Source organism: Neofelis nebulosa, chromosome 7 (genome assembly GCF_028018385.1).
Source record: "Neofelis nebulosa isolate mNeoNeb1 chromosome 7, mNeoNeb1.pri, whole genome shotgun sequence".
Taxonomy (NCBI): domain Eukaryota; kingdom Metazoa; phylum Chordata; class Mammalia; order Carnivora; family Felidae; genus Neofelis; species Neofelis nebulosa.
The window spans coordinates 37,889,671-37,912,131 of record NC_080788.1 but is presented as its reverse complement, the minus strand read 5'-3'; the positions used below and the strand labels follow the sequence as shown (position 1 = coordinate 37,912,131).

Genomic DNA, 22,461 nt, shown 5'->3' with positions numbered 1-22,461 from the left:
ATTAAAAAAAAAAAAAAAAAAGATTGTTCTGAAGACTGAGCTGAGGAGGGGCTGGACTGATGTGGTGAGGCCAGTTAGGAACCTGTTGTCCAGGTAAGAGGTGATGGTGTCTTGAACATAGGTATTGACAATGGGCATAGAAATTGACAGTTTGAGGGGCGCCTGGGTGGCTCAGTCGGTTAAGCGGCCGACTTCAGCTCAGGTCATGATCTTGTGGTCTGTGGGTTCAAGCCCCGCGTCGGGCTCTTTGCTGGCAGTTCAGAGCCTGCAGTCTGCTTCCAGCCTGTGTCTCCCTCTCTCTCTCTCTCTCTGCCCTTCCCCTGCTTGCTGTCTGTCTGTCTCTCTGTCTCTCTCTCTCAAATAAACATTAAAAAAATTAACAAAAAAAAGAAATTGATGGTTTGAGAATTGATGAAGGGTAGCAATGGTGACGGATTACATGTGGGGAGGGAATAAAAAGAAGTCAAGGAGGAATTCTAGGCTTCTTAAACTGATTACATAGTAGTGCCCTTTACTGAAATAGGAAACAATGTGGAGAAGATTGGAGGGATCAGAGTGCGTGCTTACACTGGTATTTGAGATGTCTGTGAGACATCTGGGTGCAGATGCCCAGAAGCAGTATTATGAGACCTCGTTCCCTCATTTATCTGTTCTCTGTCCTGTACTTTGGTTCACCCTCTCTATTAGCTCTTCCTGTCAGCCTTCTTTGTCAGGTCTTTTTCATCGTTTAAAAAATATAAAAACAAGCTATTCTCTATCTAGATAGAGTTCTGACTTCTTCCTGTTGTGTCCTCCTACTTTTTTCAAAGAGTAGCCTACACTTGATCTGTCTCCCTCCTCACTGCAACCCAGTGTGCCCTTTAACCTCCTATCATTCCATTGAAACTTCTCTTGCAGATGTCACAAGTGACAGTCTGATTGCCACATTTAAAGTTTATTTTTTCAGTTTTCATCTTAGATATTTTTGCTACATTTCATACCAACCACTTTATCCTTGAAATTCTCTTCTGTTTCTTCTCAATCACTTACCTTCAGTAGATTCTCTTAAGAGAAGCATCCTGCTTAAGAGAAGCATTTCCCTGGGGTGTCATCCTTGGCCCACTTTTCTGCATACTTTATCTGGATATAATCACATCTGATCTTGTGGTTTAAATTAGCACATATCTCATCTGGGACCTTCCCCTGAGTTTCATATATAGATATGCATAGTTAGCTAACCACCTTCACAGAAACATTCTTTTGGGTCCTCAAATTCAAGTATTTAAAATTTTTTTAATGTTTATTTATTTTTGAGAGAGAGAGAGAGACAGCGCGTGAGCAGGGGAGGGGCAGAGAGAGGGGGAGACACAGAATCTGAAGCAGGCTCCAGACTCTAAACTCGGGGACCGCGAGATCATGACCCGAGCCGAAGTCAGATGCTTCACCGCCTAAGCCACCCAGGCGCGCCCCCCCCACCCAATTCAAGTATTTAAAACTGAACTCCCTGAATCCTATCAAACTTCCAGCCTAAATACTTTCCAAATCTGTCTTCTCTCTCTCCCTACTGTCACTGCTATCATTTAAGCTCTCATATTCTGCCTTTATTTAAAAAATCTATTCTTAAGTAATCTATCCCTCTTCTTTCTTGGTCCCTCTTCCTATCTTTCTCCTGGTAGCGACCTAAGTGATTAGTACAGACCTAATCTTACATTCCCTTGCAATCCATGGCTTTGTAACATCGGTAGAATAAAAACTCTAACTTTGTTAGCATGACAAGTGCAACTTTCCATGTTGTGGCACCTGCTTACCGCTTTCCACTGTTCTCTGTGTTCACCCTTACCCTTCCTAGTGTCATTTCTATTTACCCTTACCGCTTCCCAGTGTCCTCTCTATTCACCCTTACCCTTCCCAGTGTCCTCTGTATTCACCCTTCTTGTACTTTATATTCCAAAAATACTGGATTCTTATCTTTTCTGCACGACTTTTGCCAGCATTGTTCTCTGTGCCTCCGAACTTCCCTGTTCTTTGCCTCACTCCAGTTATCCTTCCTGTTTCACTTTTTCCAGGAGGCATCTCAGAACCTCTGGAGTAGATGAGTTCACTTTCAGCTAGCTTCCTGAACACATTTCTTTTAGAGCACATTAGAGATGGTCCCACTGAGCAGCTCAGCTCTCAACTAGACTCTGAGTTTCTCTGGACAGGAATTTAATCTTATTTATCTTTGAATTCCTCATGCACAGTTCCTAGCACATAGTAGATCCTCAGATTTTTGTTGAGGTAAACTGATTTAAAGAAATCCAGAATAAAAATTTGGTCTCTGTGCCTGTTTCCTTGCCTAAATAAAGTATTGAATTTAATATATTCAGTTGTTTACAACCTTTAAGTTCTAAAAGGATTACTATAAAATAGTCTGATATTAAGGAACGATAGAACTTATTAAAAAAAAAAGCTAGAGCAACAGAAATAGAAAAATCTGTGATGATGGAAATGTACATCTGCACTGTCCCATGGGTTAGGTGCCAGCAACATGTGCCTGTTGAGTTCTGAAATGTGACCAGTGCAACTGAGGAACTGAATTTTAAATTATATTTAATTTAAACTCACATATAGCCATGTGTGACGACTAGTTGCTAACTCTCATAGGTCATGGCAACAGAGGTTTTTAAAAAGATTAATTTTAATGTGGCTAGCTATAACTTCATTATAGGTCATATAATAAGATACTGTTACCACTGCACTCACAGTGACACAGGAAAACTTTAATTCCTAGAAGACTTGCCCCATGTTGTTTGATGTTGCAGGGTAAAATATTGTAACCTGTATTTATTTTTTCCTTCCTTGCCCTCACATTATAAGGACTTTGCTTATTTTATTTTTCCTTACTTGCTGTGACTAAATTTAACATGATTTTCTTTCCTGTCTCTCTTTTTTCTTTTGGTTTTTTTTATTGAAGTATAATTTACAAAAGTAAAAATTCACCTTTTGAATTGTACAGTTTGATGAATTTTACAGGTGTATGTAATCATGAACCACTGCCACAATCAAAATATAGAATGTCCTTCATCCCAGAAAGTTCCCCTGTGGCCCCTTGCAGTTCATCTCAGCCCCTTATTCCTAGTTCCTATAACCATTGACGTGATTTCTGTCTCTGTAATTTTGTCTTTTCTAAAATGTCAGGTATCTCAAGGCCTGCAGCATGGACCTTTTTATGTCTGACTTCTTTAACTTAGTATAATGGCTTTTGAGGTTCATCCATGTAGGGTTTTTTTTCTCTTTATTACTTAGTATTCCATTTACCTGAATCATCATTTGTTTATCCACTTATCAATTGACGGACGTTTAGGTTGTTTCTAGTTTTGCACTGTCATAAATAAAGCTGCTAAAATGTTTACATTTTCCATATGGATATCCCACTTTTGTGGACATATGTTTTTATTTCTCTTGGGTAATTAGGACTCGGATTGCTGTCACATGATACGACTGGCAGTTTCTTATAAAATGCATATGCCATTTTTGCATTCCCACCAACAGTGTATGCAATTTCAAGTTTTTTCTGCATCTTCACGACCACTTGGTATTGTCAGGTTGCTTTGCGTTTCAGCTGTTTTGGTCAGTGTGTAGTTGTATCTCATTGTGATTTTTAATTTACGTTTTCCTAATGATTAATGATGCCTTCTGCTTATTTGCTATCCGTATAGCTTCTTTGGTGCAATGTCTGTTCAGATCTTTTCCTCATTTCTTTTTATATAATAGTTTGTGCTTTTTGCATACTGTGAAGTCTTTGCCTAACCTAAGCTCACAAATATTCTTTTTTTAAATTAATTTTTGTATATGATACAAGGTAAGGTTAGAGCTTCATTTTCCCCATATAGATACCCAGTTCCAACAACATTTTTGAAAAAACTGTCTTTTTCTGCATTTAATCACCTTTCAAAAACCCAATTTGACCATAGATGTAGAATCTGTTTCTGGACTCTGTTATTTTTCCTTGACCTATATGTCTGTTCCTATGCCAATACAACAGTCATGATTAGTGAGTCTTGAAGTCAAATAGTCTTCCAACTTTGTTTTCAGAATTGTTGGCAAAGTCAATTCTAAGTCGATATGTAAAAAGATTATGATACAGTATGTCAACTACACTTCAACTAAAATTAAAAAGACAATCTATATTAACCAAATAGAGTTCATCCCAGGAATATTAGGTTCATACAGTATATGTGAAAATCAATCAGTATAATTCACCTTCTCAGCAAACTTAACAAAAAGAAAAAAATTACATGATCATCTCCATTGATGCAGGAGAAACATTTGGTCAAAATTCAGTATCCATGATAAAATTCTCAGCAAAATAGAAGAGAAGGGAGCTGTCTCAGTGTAACAAATGATATTTACAAAAAGCCTTTAGCTAATATTATAGTTAGTGGTGAGAAATTAGAATGCTTTACCCCCATGATTGGGAAAAAGGGAAGAGTATCAGCTCTTAATATTTTTGTTCAGCATTGCCTTTGCGATCCTAGCTAGCACAGTAAAGCAAGAAAAAAAGCACAATAAAGCAACAGATTAGAAATGAATAAATAATTATTGTCTTTATTTGAAGATGACTTCATTGTCTGTGTAGAAAACAACTTAAAGAATCTATTAAAAAGCAACTAGAGGGGCGCCTGGGTGGCGCAGTCGGTTAAGCGTCCGACTTCAGCCAGGTCACGATCTCGCGGTCCGTGAGTTCGAGCCCCGCGTCAGGCTCTGGGCTGATGGCTCGGAGCCTGGAGCCTGTTTCGGATTCTGTGTCTCCCTCTCTCTCTGCCCCTCCCCCGTTCATGCTCTGTCTCTCTCTGTCCCAAAAATAAATAAAAAACATTAAAAATAAAAAAATAAAAAAATAAATTTAAAAAGCAACTAGAGCTAATATTAATTTAAGCAAGGTTGCAGAATGCACAATTTATAAATCAGTTGTATTTCTGTTAGCACTGAACAACTGAAAAGTGAAATTAAAAAAACAAAGAGTTTACTGTAACATCCAGAAGTATGAAATACTTAGGAATATGTCCCACAAAATATTTGTATTCTGAAAACTTCAAAACAATGCTGAGAAAAATTAAAATAAGACCTGAATAATGGGGAGATATAACATGTTAATGGATCAGAACATTCAGTATTGTTATTGTAAAGATGTCAGTTCTCTTCAAAATGACCTGTACATTAAATTCAGTCCAATTAAGATCCTAGTAGAATCTTGAAAAGTATCTTTACATGAAAGGATTGACTAAGATTGAGTCTATAAGGGCAAAGGCAAAAGCAAAGCTTTTTTTTTAATAGAAGTTGACAAGCTGATTCTAAAATAATTTCATAAAACTCTGCCATCTCCTAGAGAAAGTGAAAATACAAATGACATTTTTAAAAAGAGTAGCAGTAGCTAATATGTATTGAGGGTGATATTAGGTTATTTTAAAGCATTTTGTGTGTATTAACTCATTTAATGCTTAGAACATTGCTATAAAGTGCTGTTGTTACCATTTACAAGTTGATGCAACTGAGGCACAGAAATGTTAAATGACCGGACTAAAGTCTGAATTCTAAGTTAGGCTGTATTCTTTCTTTTCTTTTCTTTTTTTTTTTTTTAAGATCCTGTATTCTTAACCACTACTTCAGGTTGCCTCGCCTGTTTCAATTTCTTTGGGAAGTACTAAACACTGAACTCTGTTTTGCATAAGGTTGATATTATGGTCTGTGTTACTGCTTCATTTCAGTGAAAGTTTAAATAGATCAAGTCCATATTGTTCTCATTGCTGTTTGTAGGGTGGTGATAGGGTGCTGCAGGTATGCGGAATGGTCAGTAATCACATTACAATTCTATTTACATGTTTATGTTACTTTTAAAAAGATACTGTTTGTTAAATGTATCTTTATAAGAAAGGATTGACTAAGATTGGGTCTATAATGATACAGGTATAGTCTCCGTAATTGACATATGATATATAGCATAAGTGATATGATAACTATATTTCCCAAACTAAAACCCGGGGATTTTATGCCTGTTCAGGTGTGGGATGCAGACTATGAGTTATATATATTTCAGACACTTGGAATTTCCAGACTAAATGAAATGACCTTTAAGCTTGGCATCAGAATCACATCTGGAGCTTTTAAAAAACAACCAGTTGGTGTCCCTCTTCCCCATTCTGACTCAGTGAGCAATTATAAGTTACAGAACTCTATAGGTAGTTCTAATATGCATCATAGTTGAGATTCACTAATTTATGGAGATAGATAGACTATCTAAAATGTAGACCATCTCAAAAAAAAAAAAAAATCCAGATTGTAAAGATCACCATGTTTAATAAAGGCAGGACTCTTCATTCTCATAAATGGTTATCAGCACAATAGACATCTACTCTGAAATCATTCTTCCTTATCTGAGTACTTTTCTGCTCCCCATTTTCTTAATTCTACTATATATTAACTTTCTAGTCACACTTAGTTGTGCCACAGCTCTGAACTGGAATTGACTATATACACAACCACTCCCACTTGGGCCTCCCCTTACACATACAGACTTCAGAGTCATTGTGGAACAATGTCTAAAATTATTGGAGTACTACCATTTAGGCATTTCCAGTCTCAACTCAATGTTGAAATTTAATTAAAGTTCCAAATTGAAGTTTTCAGAAGTAAATATGTGTCTCAGGATTCCAGGCAAGAAGTATAAAGGTTCTTTACACTCCTTTAAGACTGACAGAAAGTAGCAGAATAGCCATTATTACTAGTGCCCTATCTCTTAAGAACCTCAGGAAGTTTGAACTGAAGAGACCCAGAGATTATCTAGTGTGTGAGTTCTTATTTGTTAGAAGCAAATAAGGAGAGGAGAATTGACTTGCCTAAAATATTAGCATAATTAGTTTATGGATAAATAAGTATAAAACTCAAATAATTATGTGGAAGAAAAGAAATTGAGCTTTTTTATAATTTGAAAATAGAATTAATAGAAAAATAGAAAAATTAAATAGATAATGAAAAATAGAATAATTAATATAGTGTATAAAATGTATTAATTATTTTATAATCTGAGCTTTGGAAAAATTTATAAATGTTGATAATTCTATTATCTACACTATTGATTAATTTCTTATAATATTGGTCATAATTTAAAAGAAAGAGCAACTTTATCCAGTTTCTTAGAATTATAAAAGGAAAAGATTCTGCCGTCAGTTGAATATGTCAGTTTACTATACAGATTTCCTTTATGTTAATGCAATGCAGTTTTTGTTCCATGGATGAGAAGAAGTTATAAACCATGTAATTGTTTTTATCTTTCCATTCAATTAATTGGAAATAATTGAACGGATTATTTTTGAGTTCATTTTTTTTAAGCTTCCTCATTTTAAGTTCCTTATTCTTTTTCTAATGTTGCGTCACTGATGTATCTTTAATCAATATGTTCTGTTTGTTTGTTTTCTCTTCAATGAATGTCAGTTAAAGAGAAATTGACTGCGGATCCAGACAGTGAAATAGCTACGACCAGCCTAAGGGTTTCTCTACTATGTCCAGTAAGTGTTAACTAATATTTGCCTTTCAGAAGATTCAACATACATTTTTCTCCTTTCATGAAGTATTCCTGGTATTTGCAGTATTATGTTTTACTTTTGAAATATGCCCACTTTTGTCACAGTTTCTGAAAAGTAGAAAGACATTATTATTTAGTCATAGGATTTGGAATCTAACCAAATTTTTAAATCTATAAAAATTTTCTACTCTTAGTAAGATATATTTAAATATTGCCTGTGACTCATGATTGTCTCTCAGACTCAAGTGTAAAGTGTTCAAATAAGGAATATGTATTATCTTGGTGTATTTATTAAAATTGCATTTTTTAATGTTTGTTTTAATTTATTTTGAGAGAGTGAGTGAACAAGCAGATAAGAAGCAGAGAGAGAGAGGGAGAGAGAGAATCCCAAGCAGACTCTGCACTGTTAGCAAGGAACCTGACGTGGGGCTCCGAACTCACAGTGAGATCATGACCAGAGCCGAAATCGAGTCGGATGCTTAACTGACTGAACCATCCAGGCACTCCTAAAATTACATTTTTAAAAATAATATCCTTTCGAATAGAAATCTAGCCATGACTTACTCACACATTAAGTTTAACCATTTTGCCAACAATGTCTACGTTGTAAGAATCCACCAATTAAAAACTATTCTATTTAGCCTGAATAACTGAATTGATTATGCATGAAAAAACAGAAATATTTTTAAACCAGAAAATGAGGCCAAAATCATTTGTACAAAATGAATATAAATAAGGCCCAAAGCACACCAGGATGATTAAATGTGTAGTGAAACAGTTTCCCCCAAAGATGTGATAAGATTTATTTCTTGGGGGCACCTGGGTGGTTCAGTCGGTTAAATGTCCAACTCTTGATTTCGGCTCAGGTCATGATCTCATGATTCATGAGATTGAGACCCATGTTGGGCTCTGCGCTGATAGCATGGAGCCTGCCTGGGATTCTCTCTTTCTCTTACTCTCTCTCTCCCTTCCTCCCTCCCTCTCTCTCTCTGATCTTCCTCCACTTGTGCACTCTCTTTCTCTCTCAAAATAAATAAGTGAACATTTTTTCAAAAAGCTTTATTGCTTAACTAGTTTGATGTTAGGCCCACCAGTTGTAGGAGTGGTAATTGAATGTGGTTTTCATACAAAAATATGTGAAAAACTAGGAGTAAATTACTTTGACATTTTAATTACCATTTTATAATTAATCAAATTAATCATACCTAAATTAGGGAGAAAGTGTGAAGACTAAGAGGACACAGCTGTTTCCTGATTTGCCTGGATTGTTCAGGCAGACTTGATATTGAAAGCTTTGAATATTGAAATCCGACTAATCTAAGACAAAGATGGAAGTTATTGTATTCTTAAATAAACAAAGAATTGAAACAAATTAAATGTTATTTGTCCTACATCTTAGTCTTTTATAATTTATAAAATCTCAAACACAAGATGAAAAAGTCATTAGCTCTTGAATTCATTTATAATACTATATTTGATGTAGCTCTTAAAAAACTTCTTGCCTTATAATTATTGCTAAGGGAACCCATCTTCATTATTAAGCTTTTGCAAAATTACAGAAACACAGTGGAGTTAATAAAACCCACCAAATCCTATCATTTGGCATATATCCTTCTACCTTTTTATTCCTTATTATATCTAGTCTTTCTTAGGCAAATTGTTTTGACTCCAGCCTTTTTATATTATTATTAAAATTATTTCCCAAATACATGATGTAATTGCTGACAGAGCTAAAGGGAGAACTAGAAAGCAACACAATAATAGCAGAAAACTTGATACCCCACTTTCAGTTATAAGTAAAATAACCAGCCAGAAAGTCACTAAGGAGGCAGAGGACTTAAACATTATAGACCAATTGGACCTTACAAAGTAGGTCCAACAACAGTAGATTACATAATCTTAAGTGCAGTTGGAACATTCTTCAAGGTAGATCACGTGTTAGGGCACAAAACAAGCCTTAACAAGTTTAAGTCATACAAAGTATCTTCTCTGACCACAGTGGGATGAAACTAGAAATCAGTAGCAGAAGGAAAACATGAAAATCCACAAATAGATGGAAATTAAACAACACACTCTTAAACAACCAACGTGTCAAAGAAGAAGTCACAAATAATCAGGAGACAAATGAGAATAAAAACAAAATATACCAAAACTTATGGGATGCAGCAAAAGCAGCAGGAAGAGGGAAGTTTATAGTAGTTAATACTTACGTTAAAAAAGGAAAGATCTCAAACAACAACCTAACATTATGCCTCAAGATACTAGAAAAAGAAAAGAAAAAAAAAAAAAAAAACTAAACCCAAAGTCAGCAGAAGGAAGGAAATAACCAAGATTTGCAGAGAGATAAATGAAACAGAGAATAGAAAAACAATAGGAAAAAAAAAAAAAACCAATGAGACTGAGAGTTGGTTTTTCAAAACAATCAACAAAATTGTCAAACCCTTAGTTAGACCAAGCAAAAAGAGGGGAGACTCCAGTAGCTAAAATGAGAAATGAAAGAGAAGATACTACAACTGATGATCTAATATGACAGAAATAAAAAGGATTGTAACAAACTACTATGAACAATTATATTCCAACAGACTGGATAACTTAAATAGATAAATCCTAGAAACATACAACCTACCAAGACTGAATCATGAAGACATAAGAAACCTGAACCTATACCTAGTGAAGCAATTGAAGCACCAATCAAAAATCTCCCAACAGAGAAAAGAAGTCCAGCACCCCAGTGCCCTCACCAGAGAATCCTACCAAACGTTTAGAGATAACACCAATCCTTTTTAAACTTTTCCAAAGAATTGAAGAGGAGAGAATACTCCCGAACTCATTCTCTGAAGTCAACATTACCCTGATCCCAAAACCAGACACATTAAAAAAAATCACACACCATGACCAAGTAGGATCTGTAGCTGGAATGTAAAGATGGGTCAGCATACAAAAATGAATCAATGTGATATGCCACATTACCAAAATGAAGGACAAAAACCACATGATTATCTTAATGCAGAAAAGCATTTCAATACCCTTTCCTCCTAAAACCACTCGGCCACCCAGGAATAGAAGGAAGCCTTTTCAACATAATAAAAGCTGTACCTGAAAAGCCCACAGTGAACATGGTACTCAGCACAGAATGACTGAAGGTTCTTCCCCTAAGATCAGGAACAAGAATGCTCACCCTCATCGCTGCTGTTCAACACAGTACTGGAAATTCTAGCCAGAGCAATTACACAAGAAAAAGAAATAAAACATATAAATTGGAAAGGAAGTAAAATCATCTCTGTTCATAGATGACATGATCTATTGTATAGAAAACCCTAAAGATTCCACAAAAAACTGTTAGAATTAATAAGCAAATTCAGCAGGATACAAAATCTTAGTTGTGTTTCTAAATACTAGCAGTCAGCAATCCAAAATGGAAATTAAGAAAACAGTCCCATTTATGATTACATCAAAAAGAATAAAATAGGAAGAACCTTAACCATGGAAACAAAAGACTTGTACACTGAGAACTATGAAACATTGCTGAAAGAAACTAAAGAAGACATAAGTAAATGGAAAGACATCCCAGGTCCATGGATTAGAGGCTGAATATTGTTAAAATATTCTACCCGAAGTGATTTACAGATTCAGTGCAATCCTATCAAAATCCCAATAGAGCGGTGTCTAGGTTAAGCGTCTGACTCTTGATTTCGACTCAGGTTGTGATCTCATGGTTCGTGAGTGCAAGCCCTGTATCAGGCTCTGTGCCATCAGCACAGAGCCTGTTTGGGATTCTGTCTCCCTCTGTCTCTGTAACCCTCCCCTGCTCGTACTCGTGCTCTCTCTCTCTCAAAAATAAACATTAAAAAAAAAAAAAATTTCGGGGTGCCTGGGTGGCGCAGTCGGTTGAGCGTCCGACTTCAGCCAGGTCACGATCTCGCGGTCCGTGAGTTCGAGCCCCGCGTCAGGCTCTGGGCTGATGGCTCGGAGCCTGGAGCCTGTTTCCGATTCTGTGTCTCCCTCTCTCTCTGCCCCTCCCCCGTTCATGCTCTGTCTCTCTCTGTCCCAAAAATAAATAAAAAACGTTGAAAAAAAAATTAAAAAAAAAAAAAAATTTCAATGGCATTTTTTGCAGAAAATGGAAAGAAAATCTTAAAATTCCTGTGGAATCTCAAAGGACCCCAGGGAGCCAAAGCAATATCTTAATGAAAACAGAGTTTGAACCCTCACATTCCCTGATCTCAAAACATACTACAAAGCAACAGTAATTAAGATAGTGTGGCATGGACATAAGGTAGACAATGTAGACTAATGGGACAGAATAGAGAACTCAGAAACAAACTCTTGTATTTATGGGCCAAGTTCCTTTTCAACAAGAGTGCCAGGAAATGACAGTCTCTTTAACAAATGGTGTTGAGAAAACTGGGTATTCATATGAAAAATAAGGAATTGGACCCTTACTTTACACCATATGCAAAAGATAACTCAAAATGAATTAAAGGCCTAAAACCTAAGACCTTGAACTTTTAAACTCCTAGAAGAAAATGTAGGGAAAAGCTTCATTGAATTTCACAATGATTTCTTGGATATAACACACAAAAGCACAGGCAACAAAAACAAAAATAGACAAACGGGCTACCCCAAACTTTAGAAACTTCTGCATGTCAACAAAACAAAACAACTGAGTGAAAAGACAACCTGTGGAATGGAAGATCATTGCAAATCATATATCTGATAAGGGGTTAACATCTGGAATATATAAGACACTTATATACCTCAACAAGAACAATAACAAAACAACCTGATTTAAAAATGGGCAAAGGACTTGAATAGAGAGTTCTCTAAAGAAGATTTACAAATGGCCAATAAACACATAGAAAGATGTACTACATTGCTAATCACTAAGGAATTGCAAATCAAAACCGCATGAGTTATCTCTTCATACCCATCAGGATGGCCACTATTAAAAGAAGATAGCAGGTGTTGGTGATGATGCAGAGGCACTGGAACTCTTGCGCACTGTTGGTGGGAATGTAAAATGCTGCAGCCCTTCTGGAAAACAGTATGGAAGTTTCTCAGAAAAAATTAAAAATAAGATTACCCCATGGTCCAGCAATTCCTTTTCTGGGTATATATCCAAAAGAACTTAAAGCAGGATCTCGAAGAGGTAATTTGCACACCCATGTTCATTACAACATGATTCGTAATAGCCAAGAGGTTCTTATAATCCAACTGTATATTGAGAGATGAATGGACAAAGAAAATGTGGTATATACATACAACGGAATATTATGTGGCATTTAAAAAGAAGAAAACCATGTCATGTGCTACAACGTGGATGAAACTCTAAATCATTCTGATAAGCAAATAAGCCAGTCACAAAAAAAGGAATACTCTATGATTCCACTCATATGAAGTATCTAAAGCAGTCAAAATCATAGAAACAGGAAATAGAAAGGTGATTGCCAAGGGCTGAGAGGAGGAGGAATCAGTGGTTATAGAATTTCGGTGTTGCAAGACGAAAAAGTTCTAGACATCTCTTGCACAACAATGTGAATATACTTAACACTACTGAATTGCATGCTTAGAAATGGTTATAGTGTTAAATTTAATGTTACATGCTTTACCACAGTAAAAAAATATAGGCTGCAGAGTCATGGGGTGGATTCTTAAGTAACTAGGTAAATGTTACAATAGACTGTGGTGTAAAGGAAGCTGGCATTTTTTAACATTTAGGAAAATGGCTCACAAACCAAGTGAGTGGAAGGTAGGAAGAAGACAAAGATTAAAAACAAACAAAAAAAGATACCTGCTTATCCTCCCCTCCTTCCCCCAAGCCCCAATTTATCTATTTTCCCCCTCCATGTGTTTTCATGTCATCTCATTTCATTACAGAATACCAGGTTAGAGACTATGAGAAATTTAGAAAAGTGCAGAAGCTTCATTTCCCATTTAAATCACTGGAAGAAGTCTTGTTTTTCTACAGTCTCCTTTTAAAAGTGTTTACAGTTCTAATATATATGATGTTTATATCATTAGATGAAGCATTTATTCACATAAATGAGCACTGTAATATAAATCTTGATGTTTTTACTTATAGAACTAGTTCTAAATGTTATAGTTCAGGTGATCTCTATATTATTAGAAAATGTTAATCACGTCTTGCCACTTGCACCTCTTAATTTAGTGCACCAGCTTTTAATTTTTCTTTCCATATCACCACCGTTTCTTCCCTTTTTAGTTTCAACAGTTTTCGCAGTTCATTTTAAATTGACATCTGCTTTTAAAATTCAGGATACAGAAAAAAAAACTATGTATATATAATCCATAATTATAATACTTTTATGGATTTCTGTTTGGCTAAAGGGAAAATCCCTTTACAATTATTCTGGAACATTAAGGCAGTATATTTTAGGTATGTTTTTATTCTAAAAAGTAAAACTTAGTAATGACAACTCATCTATATATCAAATTTATAGAATAATAAAAAAGATTTGTTCCCTTTGAAATATGTAAATATGATGTCTGACTGTGCATTTGAATTGCCCTTGTTGTGATATACACAGCTCAAAATAAATGAGTTTCTGTTGTTTGTGAACATTTAGCTAAAGGCAATGAAAATAATTAGAAATGTTTTTGTTCTTTGGGAATTTTTTAGTTCTGATTTATTAAAAATACAGCTGGAAGAATGTTTGAGAACCTACTTTGTAAGATATTCCCCAGACCTATGAACTTCAATACAAATGACTTGGAGTTGATAAAAGAAAAAAATAAACTCCTTGGGAATTTATGAAATGATGACAATGAAGAAAAAGTGAAATTATTCTTGATATCACTATTCCTTTCTTTTTACCAGATTTAAAAATACATATTGTTGACTCTCTAAGGTCCTTTGGACATAAGCTAGCTTGAACATCTCTAGGATATAGGGCATTTTCTCTTACAGCGCCATCAGTTACTAAGTAGTACAATTATATATTATAGTAGGGCTAGTGGCATTGGAAAACTTGTTTGGGGGTTGCGTACAGAGTGTTTATTTGCAAATGATGCAAATATCCAATGTCCTATGAAGGACAAAGGGGAATTTGTAATTATGAGATGAAGATGTTTAAAGCCCTGCTTTTCTCCTAATACCATGTTAGAGAAGTCAGTGTCCATTTGTAGATAAATATTTAGGATTTAGAGATTGTTTTCAAAATCAGAAGTATGGGGAGTATTACCACATAACAGTTACTTCGTGATTCTTTGAAGCAAAGAGTTTTGTGACAGCTAATCAACAGTGCATTTGCAAGGGAACTTTTCTTTTTCTGTCCCCATTTATAAATGTGTTTCCTGCAGCATTCACTTAGCAGTGTTCCTTAAAAATCCTGTAGACCAATTTGTCAGTGTGGCTGATCATTAGGGCTTGAGAGTTACTCTCTCACCAAAAAGGTGAGCTGACCAAGTGAGGATTATGAGGGGGGAGGGAGGCATGTGAGACGATTGTTTAGAGAGTTAACTGCTTTTCAGAGTATAAGTTCTGTGGCTGTGTGGCTTGCATTCTGAAAATAGTCTTCTTCCTTCGCATCCATTGTCTTCATAAACTATCAGAAGTGGCTCACTAGTTCTGTGCTACATGGACTTTATCCACAATTACTTTATTTGTCTAGGATTTTCAAGTCTGTGATTTCTCTACTTAGTATTTAAGCGGTAGGAATTTGTGTTTCACAGGTAAGTTAAGGTGTGCTTTAAGATATAAAAAATTAATTTAGCATCACCATCCAGATTGTTCTTTGGAAAATGTTTCTAGACTAATGCAGCATGTCTTGGCTAACAGCAAATAGGTATTCTTCTGTTATAAGAACTAGTTTGTCCTTTTTGGCCTTTTTATCAGGTGCTTGTGTAAATCAAATCATAAAAATTGAATCGAAGAGTAGAAAGGAGTAATGAGTTGCCTAAGCTTATGTGAGCGCAGAATGGAAGAAGTACTGAGCTGAAATGGGGGTGTGTCTCCCACTAGCTGACAAAGTAATTGGAAGCAAATAGTGGTTCTGTAGTTTTATTGTAATGGGGGAACATATACTGAGCACTCACTATGTGTCCGGCAGCACACAGTAAATACAATTTAAATCCCACAGTCTTAAGATGTAGATGGTATTTTTATCCCCATTTTACAAAGCTGAGGCTCAGGGAGACTGAAAGACTTTCAGGATTCACACACTACCTAGCGTGGCCAGGATTCAAACCTAGGTAGTCTAACTCCAGAATTCGTACTCGGGACAGGCTCATAAAGTGCTGTGTAGGGCCTCACACTCTCCATGAGTGCTCCCTCCCAGAGCTGCTCGGTGAGCACAAAGCCTTAAGTGTCCACACACAGGACCGTCTTCCTGCTGTATATAGCACATTTCCAGGTGCCAGGGCTGAGGAGCTGAGTCGGGTGTATTTCTGGTAGAAGGCGACAGATACATAAACAGATAGTACATTATCACGCACAGGGTGGGGTGGGCACCCACAGAAAGGAGCTATCAGTTTTCTCTGTGTCTGCCCTGTCCATGCTTCTGACACGGAGCTGGCGCTACTCCCTTCTCACAAGTTTATGGCACATTCTGGGTCCTGTTTTGTTCCCGATCACTACATCCTGTTGAAGTGAGGAGGAAGCAGTGTTGCTTTGGAGATAGAAAAAGAGGCCCAGAAAGGTTAAGTGCCTTTCCTAGAGGCACAGTAAATCATTGGTGCCAGAACAATAATTTAGGACCACAAATGACAGTTAATTTCCTTGGTAGACTAGGAAATTGCACATTTTCCTGAAATTCTTCTGAGCCAAAACTCTTTTCCTCTTTTTTTCCGCATTTAACTCCTACCCTTTTCGAGCCTTTATATTTTTCAAGCTTGCAGATTATGTCCAGAATCTTTTCCTGGTTCGCAGTGTGGTTATTGAAAGTAGATAACTTTCATACTGTATAGCCATTGTAGCCTTTGGGCAGGGGGGCAGGGAACGGTGGCAGCCCAGCTGCACCGTGTGAGGTGGCCTCCAGGAAAGGAGTCGTGATACGGCAGCTCGCAGTGCAGCTTCTGTGCCCGGGGCGCAAGCTACCATCTCAGGGACCGGATGAAGTAGGTTTCATTTTTCATAGGCAGGCTATTTAACCTCAGCTTAAGGCGAGAAGAGGAAGTCTCATAACATGGTGGAGATGCTAGGTCTAGGGATGTTTGCCGAATAGTGTGTGATAATGCCCAGGGAGGGGACAAGTACAGAGAGTGCACACACTCGACTTCCTTCTCAGAGCTGCCATTTGGCAACTATGCCAGACATCCTAGGGATCTCATTCAGAGATCAGGTTGAATGTCTTCACATCTGTTATCTTGCAGTATTTAATGTGACATTCTTTTTTCATTTCCTCAAATCCTTTGTAAAGTGGTTTATAACTTTTTTAGATGAGGGACTACTCTGAGAATTTGGTGACAGCGCTCTTTTTGGAAAAATGCACACCCTTACAGAATTTGGCATACAATTTTAAGGGATTCATGGTTCTTTCTCCCAAAAGCTAATCTGTGAGCTATGGATGTGAGGTGGAATAACCCTTGATGTAGACTTTTTTTATCTTATTTTATTTTTTTAATGTTTATTTATTTTTGAGAGAGAGAGAGAGAGAGAGAGAGACACAGACTGTGAGTTGTGGAGGGTCAGAGAGAGAGGGAGACACAGAATCTGAAGCAGACTCCAGGCTCTGAACTGTCAGCATAGAGGCTGACACGGGGCTCAAACCCATGAACCGTGAGACCTCAACTTGAGCCAAAGTCGGACGCTTAACCAGCTGAGCCACCCAGGTGCCCCTGTAGACTTTCCAGAGTCACTGTGTTTAATATCTAAAGAAATCCTATAATTTTTTAATATGTAGGGTTCATAGGAAATGTATTTAATGTTCTTTCATATTGATGAAAAGTAAATACAATATGCTTTAAGTCAGAATACATACACATTGCGTTTCAGGAGATTTTTATCAAAACTTAAATTGAATGACCATTGTCTAATATTTGCTTTTGTCTCTCTCTTTTCAAGCTTGGTAAAATGCGGCTGACAATTCCATGTCGGGCCCTAACATGTTCTCATCTACAGTGTTTTGATGCAACTCTTTACATTCAGATGAATGAGAAAAAACCAACCTGGGTTTGTCCTGTCTGTGATAAGAAGGCTCCGTATGAACACCTTATTATTGATGGGTATGTCGATTTAAAGTGTTTCCTTATACCTTGGAATGACCATCTATTATCTGAATTTGTGATCTATCAGGTTTGGATGAAAATTCTGCAGGTAGTGTTTTCTAAGTAGTACATTTTTAGAATTTCCATGATTCTCGAAATTAATACTTTTCAAAGTAAGTAATTAATATTGTGAGCATTTTTCCCTTTTAACTTCATGTCCTCCGTTTGGGAAGTGTATGCTTTACCGTCTGTCTCTCCCGACTTTTACCATTTAAAGTAGCACTGGCTGTAAGCAGGGTATGCTTACACCTTTTCCTAACATGAGTCCCATCTGTCCCAGCCATGTAGGCCATATTAGAGAAGGAATGGCAGGACTGTGACACTCTGGCTAATTTCAGCACACCCCCATTAGGCTTTTTTAGTAGAAGCTAACGTATTTTTGCAGATTTTTCTCCTTCAGTCCTGGTTCATCATACCTGTTCCCCACTGTAAGGGCTGTAAGGGCTTCATAACTGATCAACATGCTGAATAGCAGCTTTCTTTGTTTCTGTTTCCTCTGAAGTACTTGTCTTTGTCTTTCTTGTCCGCCTACGGCATCACAATAGTCAGTTATCTTTTTTTTTTTTTTTTTAACACTCCTGTGTTTTCTCTGTCCTTCCAGACATCTTGGAGTGTTTCTCTAAATGCACCCCTATTCTCTAGACTCCTTTCTTGTCCTTTTTGCCGCTGAACAAGGATAAATTGTGAAAAGAAGGATCTTCTTGATATTTCCTGTACTCTAGCAAGACACTTAAGGCAGCTTATCTACAGCATTTGAGAAAACATAGGAGCCTGGAGATGTAACATAAGGAGCGGAATACATTTAGCAATACAGTGTAACCTAGAGCTTGAAAGATGTCAGGCCAAACGTGGGAAAAGAGTAAACATGTAACTTAGATGTTTTATGTTTAATTTTTTAGAAATGACAGTGATCACTGATAAATCTAAATTGAATGATATTTTACCAACTCTGTATATTATATAGCTCTAGATCCCCTCCCCCCATCAATTGGGATTTTTCTTTATTTTAAAAACCATATACTCATGTGCACATATCTATACACACATTTAAGAAAAACTGAAAAACATAGGAAAATGAAAGGGTTTTGTGGTGTATTTTCTAATTTTTGTTTTCACGTAATTGTGATTGTACAGTATTAATATTTTTTAGCCTTTGGTTTCATTTCAGAATTTCACAATTTTATCCACTGTCTTGCAAATCTCATTTCTTAATATCTGCATGTTATTTTTCAAGAAGACTTAACATTCAGTACATATTTTTTGTATGTATGGCTTCAGTTTATCAAATAAGATGTGCTTATTGTAGATATGCACAAGAATATAAAGGAGAAATAGAACTACTCATAATGTCACCAGTCAGAAATAACTGCTGTTTATATACCACTCACACACAGAATTTTATTGTTAAAATGAAGAATTTTATTTTCTTGGCCTCTTCCCACTTTCTGTATGTATTTTCCCCTATTATTAAAAATGTTTGAAAACTTCATTTTTCATAGTTACATAATATTTGCTCATATAAGGTACCATAATTTAAGTAACTATATTCCTATTTAGCCCTAGAATTTGAGAACAAATATAACTTATCTGTTCTGCTTTCTTCTTTCTCATTTATACTTGTACAAAATATAGGAGGTCTGAATGTTTTTTGAACAGTAATACTTCTAGTCTGTTTTCATTTAGAATGTGATATTCAAAGGACCAATTGCTTTTTATAGCTTGTTTATGGAAATCCTAAAGTACTGTACAGACTGTGATGAAATACAGTTTAAGGAGGATGGCTCTTGGGCACCTATGAGATCCAAAAAGGAAGTACAGGAAGTTTCTGCCTCTTATAATGGAGTTGATGGTGAGTGCTGGTTTTCCAGAAGGGTGGGGCAGTCTCCCTGTTATTGTGTAGCCTTGATTTTTACTATTAAAATGTATATATTTCTGGGGGTGCCTGGCTGACTCAGTTGGTAGAGCATGCGACTCTTGATTTTGGGGTTGTGAGCTTGAACCTCCTGTTGGATGTAGAGATTACTGGAAAAAAATAAGTTTTTTAAAAAAGTACACATTTCCGAAAAACTCAGCAGTTTATGGGTAGCTCAATAACTCTATTAAATTATTGATTAAATGTTCAGAAGTAGTAAAACTCCTTTTAAATTCACTTTGCTAGCTTTAAAATTTTTCTGGTGTAAGATTTCAAAGTAACAAACAAACAAGTCATTTGTAAGGTCATACTTTTGAAATGGTATCATTTAAAAATTTTAAGAGGTTTGGTAAAGATTAGTGAATGTTTCTTTTCCATTTATGTTATTTTTCTGGTTTTTAGTATGTTTTTGCTGGAAGGATGCTATGACATTTAAAAAGTGTTAACCATACATTTCCTAAGTGTCCTAGGTACATATGTAATATATGGTCTTTACCCTCAAACTGCTTTTATGTTGAAGTAGACATACATTTTGATTGTTTGCCCTAATTCAGAATTGTTTTTTTGTTTTTTTGTTTTTTTTTTTTTTGCTTTTAAACAAAGCGGGGGGCGGGGGGGTGGGCACCTGGGTGGCTCAGTTGGTTGAGCATGGACTTCAGCTCAAGATCAGGTCATGATCTTCAGGTCATGATCTCATGGTTTGTGGGTTCGGGCCCTGTACCCAGCTCTGTGCTGACAGCTCGTAGCCTAGAGCCTGCTTCGAGTTCTGTGTCTGCCTCTCTCTCTGCCCCTCCCTCTCCTGTACTGTGTGTGTGTGTGTGTGTGTGTGTGTGTGTGTGTGTGTGTGTGTGTGTCTCTCAAAAAATAATTAAAAAAATTAAAAACAAAAAACTTTTAACAACCAATAATCAATAGTAGTTTTAAGCTTAGGGGAACAGAGCCACTGTTGGTTTTCTATTCTACTCTCTGCCCCTAGCAATATTGTAAGTCTAAACTGTAACTGATAAACTAACCCATAGACATACTGAGGAAAAAAGAGACGTGTCGTCATGGGTCTTTTTTACCTTGTGTTTTACTCATTCCTACACAGGATGCTTGAGCTCCACATTGGAGCATCAGGTGGCTTCTCACCACCCGTCCTCAAATAAAAATAAGAAAGTGGAGGTGATTGATTTAACCATAGACAGTTCATCTGATGAAGAGGAGGAAGAGCCTTCTGCCAAGAGGACCTGTCCTTCCCTGTCTCCCACATCACCACTAAATAATAAAGGGTAAGTAACTGAGACCTTAACAAGTCATTGGGAAAGTTAATTTTGCAAATACAGTTTAAAAAAATCTGCCAGTAGGGGCTCCTGGGTGGCTTAGTTGGTCGAGTGTCCGACTTCGGCTCAGGTCATGATCTCACAGTTTGTGGGTTCGAGCCTCACATCAGGCTTGCTGCTGTCAGCTCAGAGCCCGCTTCAGATCTTCTGTTCCCTTCTCTCTCTGTCCCTCCCCGCTCACACTCGCTCACTCTCTTTCTCTCTCTCCAAAATAAACATTAAAAAATAATAATGAAATAAAAGATCAGCCAAATGAAATGATTATGCATGATTGTGAAACTTAGTAATCAGAGAATAGGTTGGAGTTTCCCCAGGTGTGTGATGTATTTGAGGGTCTGGGACAATGCGTTAAAGGAGTCCCTTGGACGCAGTATTTATCATTCCAGAAGATAATTCTCGAACATTGGTTCTTAAACTTTGGTGTCTGGCAGAATCACCCAGAGCACTCATTAAAACACACATTGCTCCCCTATTCCCACACATCTGATTCAGGAGTTGGGACTGAGAAAACTCGCATCTCTCATCCGTTCTTAGGTGATCTTAATGCTGCTCGTAGGATTGAGAACATTTACGCAATGTGTGCTTTAAGGTTAATCCTAGGTTGAGTATTTCAAGTAGAAAGCAGAGGAGGCCCAGAGGAATGCATTAAAGCTGCCTCAGAGTGTGTAAGGTGGGCAGTGAAAGAAGCCAGAGACTAAAGTTGCAGTGCCAATGCTTTCTGTTTTGCAGACTCATTTCCCATAGTTCCCATTAGTCCCCTATCAGTACCTTGGTTATGCTTCAGTTCTGTTTAGCAAATACTGTTATCTGCTTTATGTAAAACACCCTGTGCCTAACCTGGGTGATAATAAAATGGGTGAGCACGGTCCTAACTTTCAAGAGTTTCACAGTTTGTAGAGGATGGTAAGACAAGGAGCTGTGCTCTTTAAATGGACTGCCTCATGAGACACGTCGGAGATTCTCAACAAAGAAGACTTCATGTTTTGCTGAGGCACAGTTGTAGCACACCAAAGAGAAGTCTAGAAATAGGCGTGCCCCCTTTTAGGTATATATCGGGAGAATGATGTGGCCTGTTGTAACTGAGCAGGAGCTAGTCAAATAATCTCCTTCCAGCAAACACTAGTGCCTGAAGAAAGAATGTTAAGTGAGAGAAGGCACTGTTGCAAAATTTCAGGGTTCCAGAGGGAAAGTTAACACCAGACCAAGGGCAGGCATTCCCATGCATGGAGTCAAATCATTGTCAGGTTTGATACTGTTTGATAAGATAAAAGATTTTCTATTTGGTAATAGTTGTAGTTACTTGAAAGGTAGAAGTTGCAGCAGTAAAAAGAGCATAATTATGATAAAGGTAACTTGCTTGTTAGAAACTGACTATTTCAGGAATCTTCATAATACAATCAAACCTGTTACACAGGTTAGTATTTTCACTCCAGAGTAGCTTATCAGCACACGTCAGACAGAAA

General features: G+C 36.8%; 1 protein-coding gene across 7 annotated transcripts in view; it reads left to right on the top strand.

Annotated features, from left to right (window-relative positions):
• PIAS1 (protein inhibitor of activated STAT 1) overlaps positions 1–22,461 on the top strand; it is a 131,283-nt gene that overhangs the window by 99,906 nt on the left and 8,916 nt on the right. For all 7 annotated transcript variants that reach the window (XM_058737271.1, XM_058737266.1, XM_058737269.1 and 4 more), the window contains exons 8-11: positions 7,450–7,523; positions 17,562–17,722; positions 19,483–19,613; positions 20,767–20,947. In XM_058737271.1, coding sequence (XP_058593254.1) covers positions 7,450–7,523; positions 17,562–17,722; positions 19,483–19,613; positions 20,767–20,947 — 547 coding nt within the window. The remainder of the gene's footprint in view (positions 1–7,449; positions 7,524–17,561; positions 17,723–19,482; positions 19,614–20,766; positions 20,948–22,461) is intronic.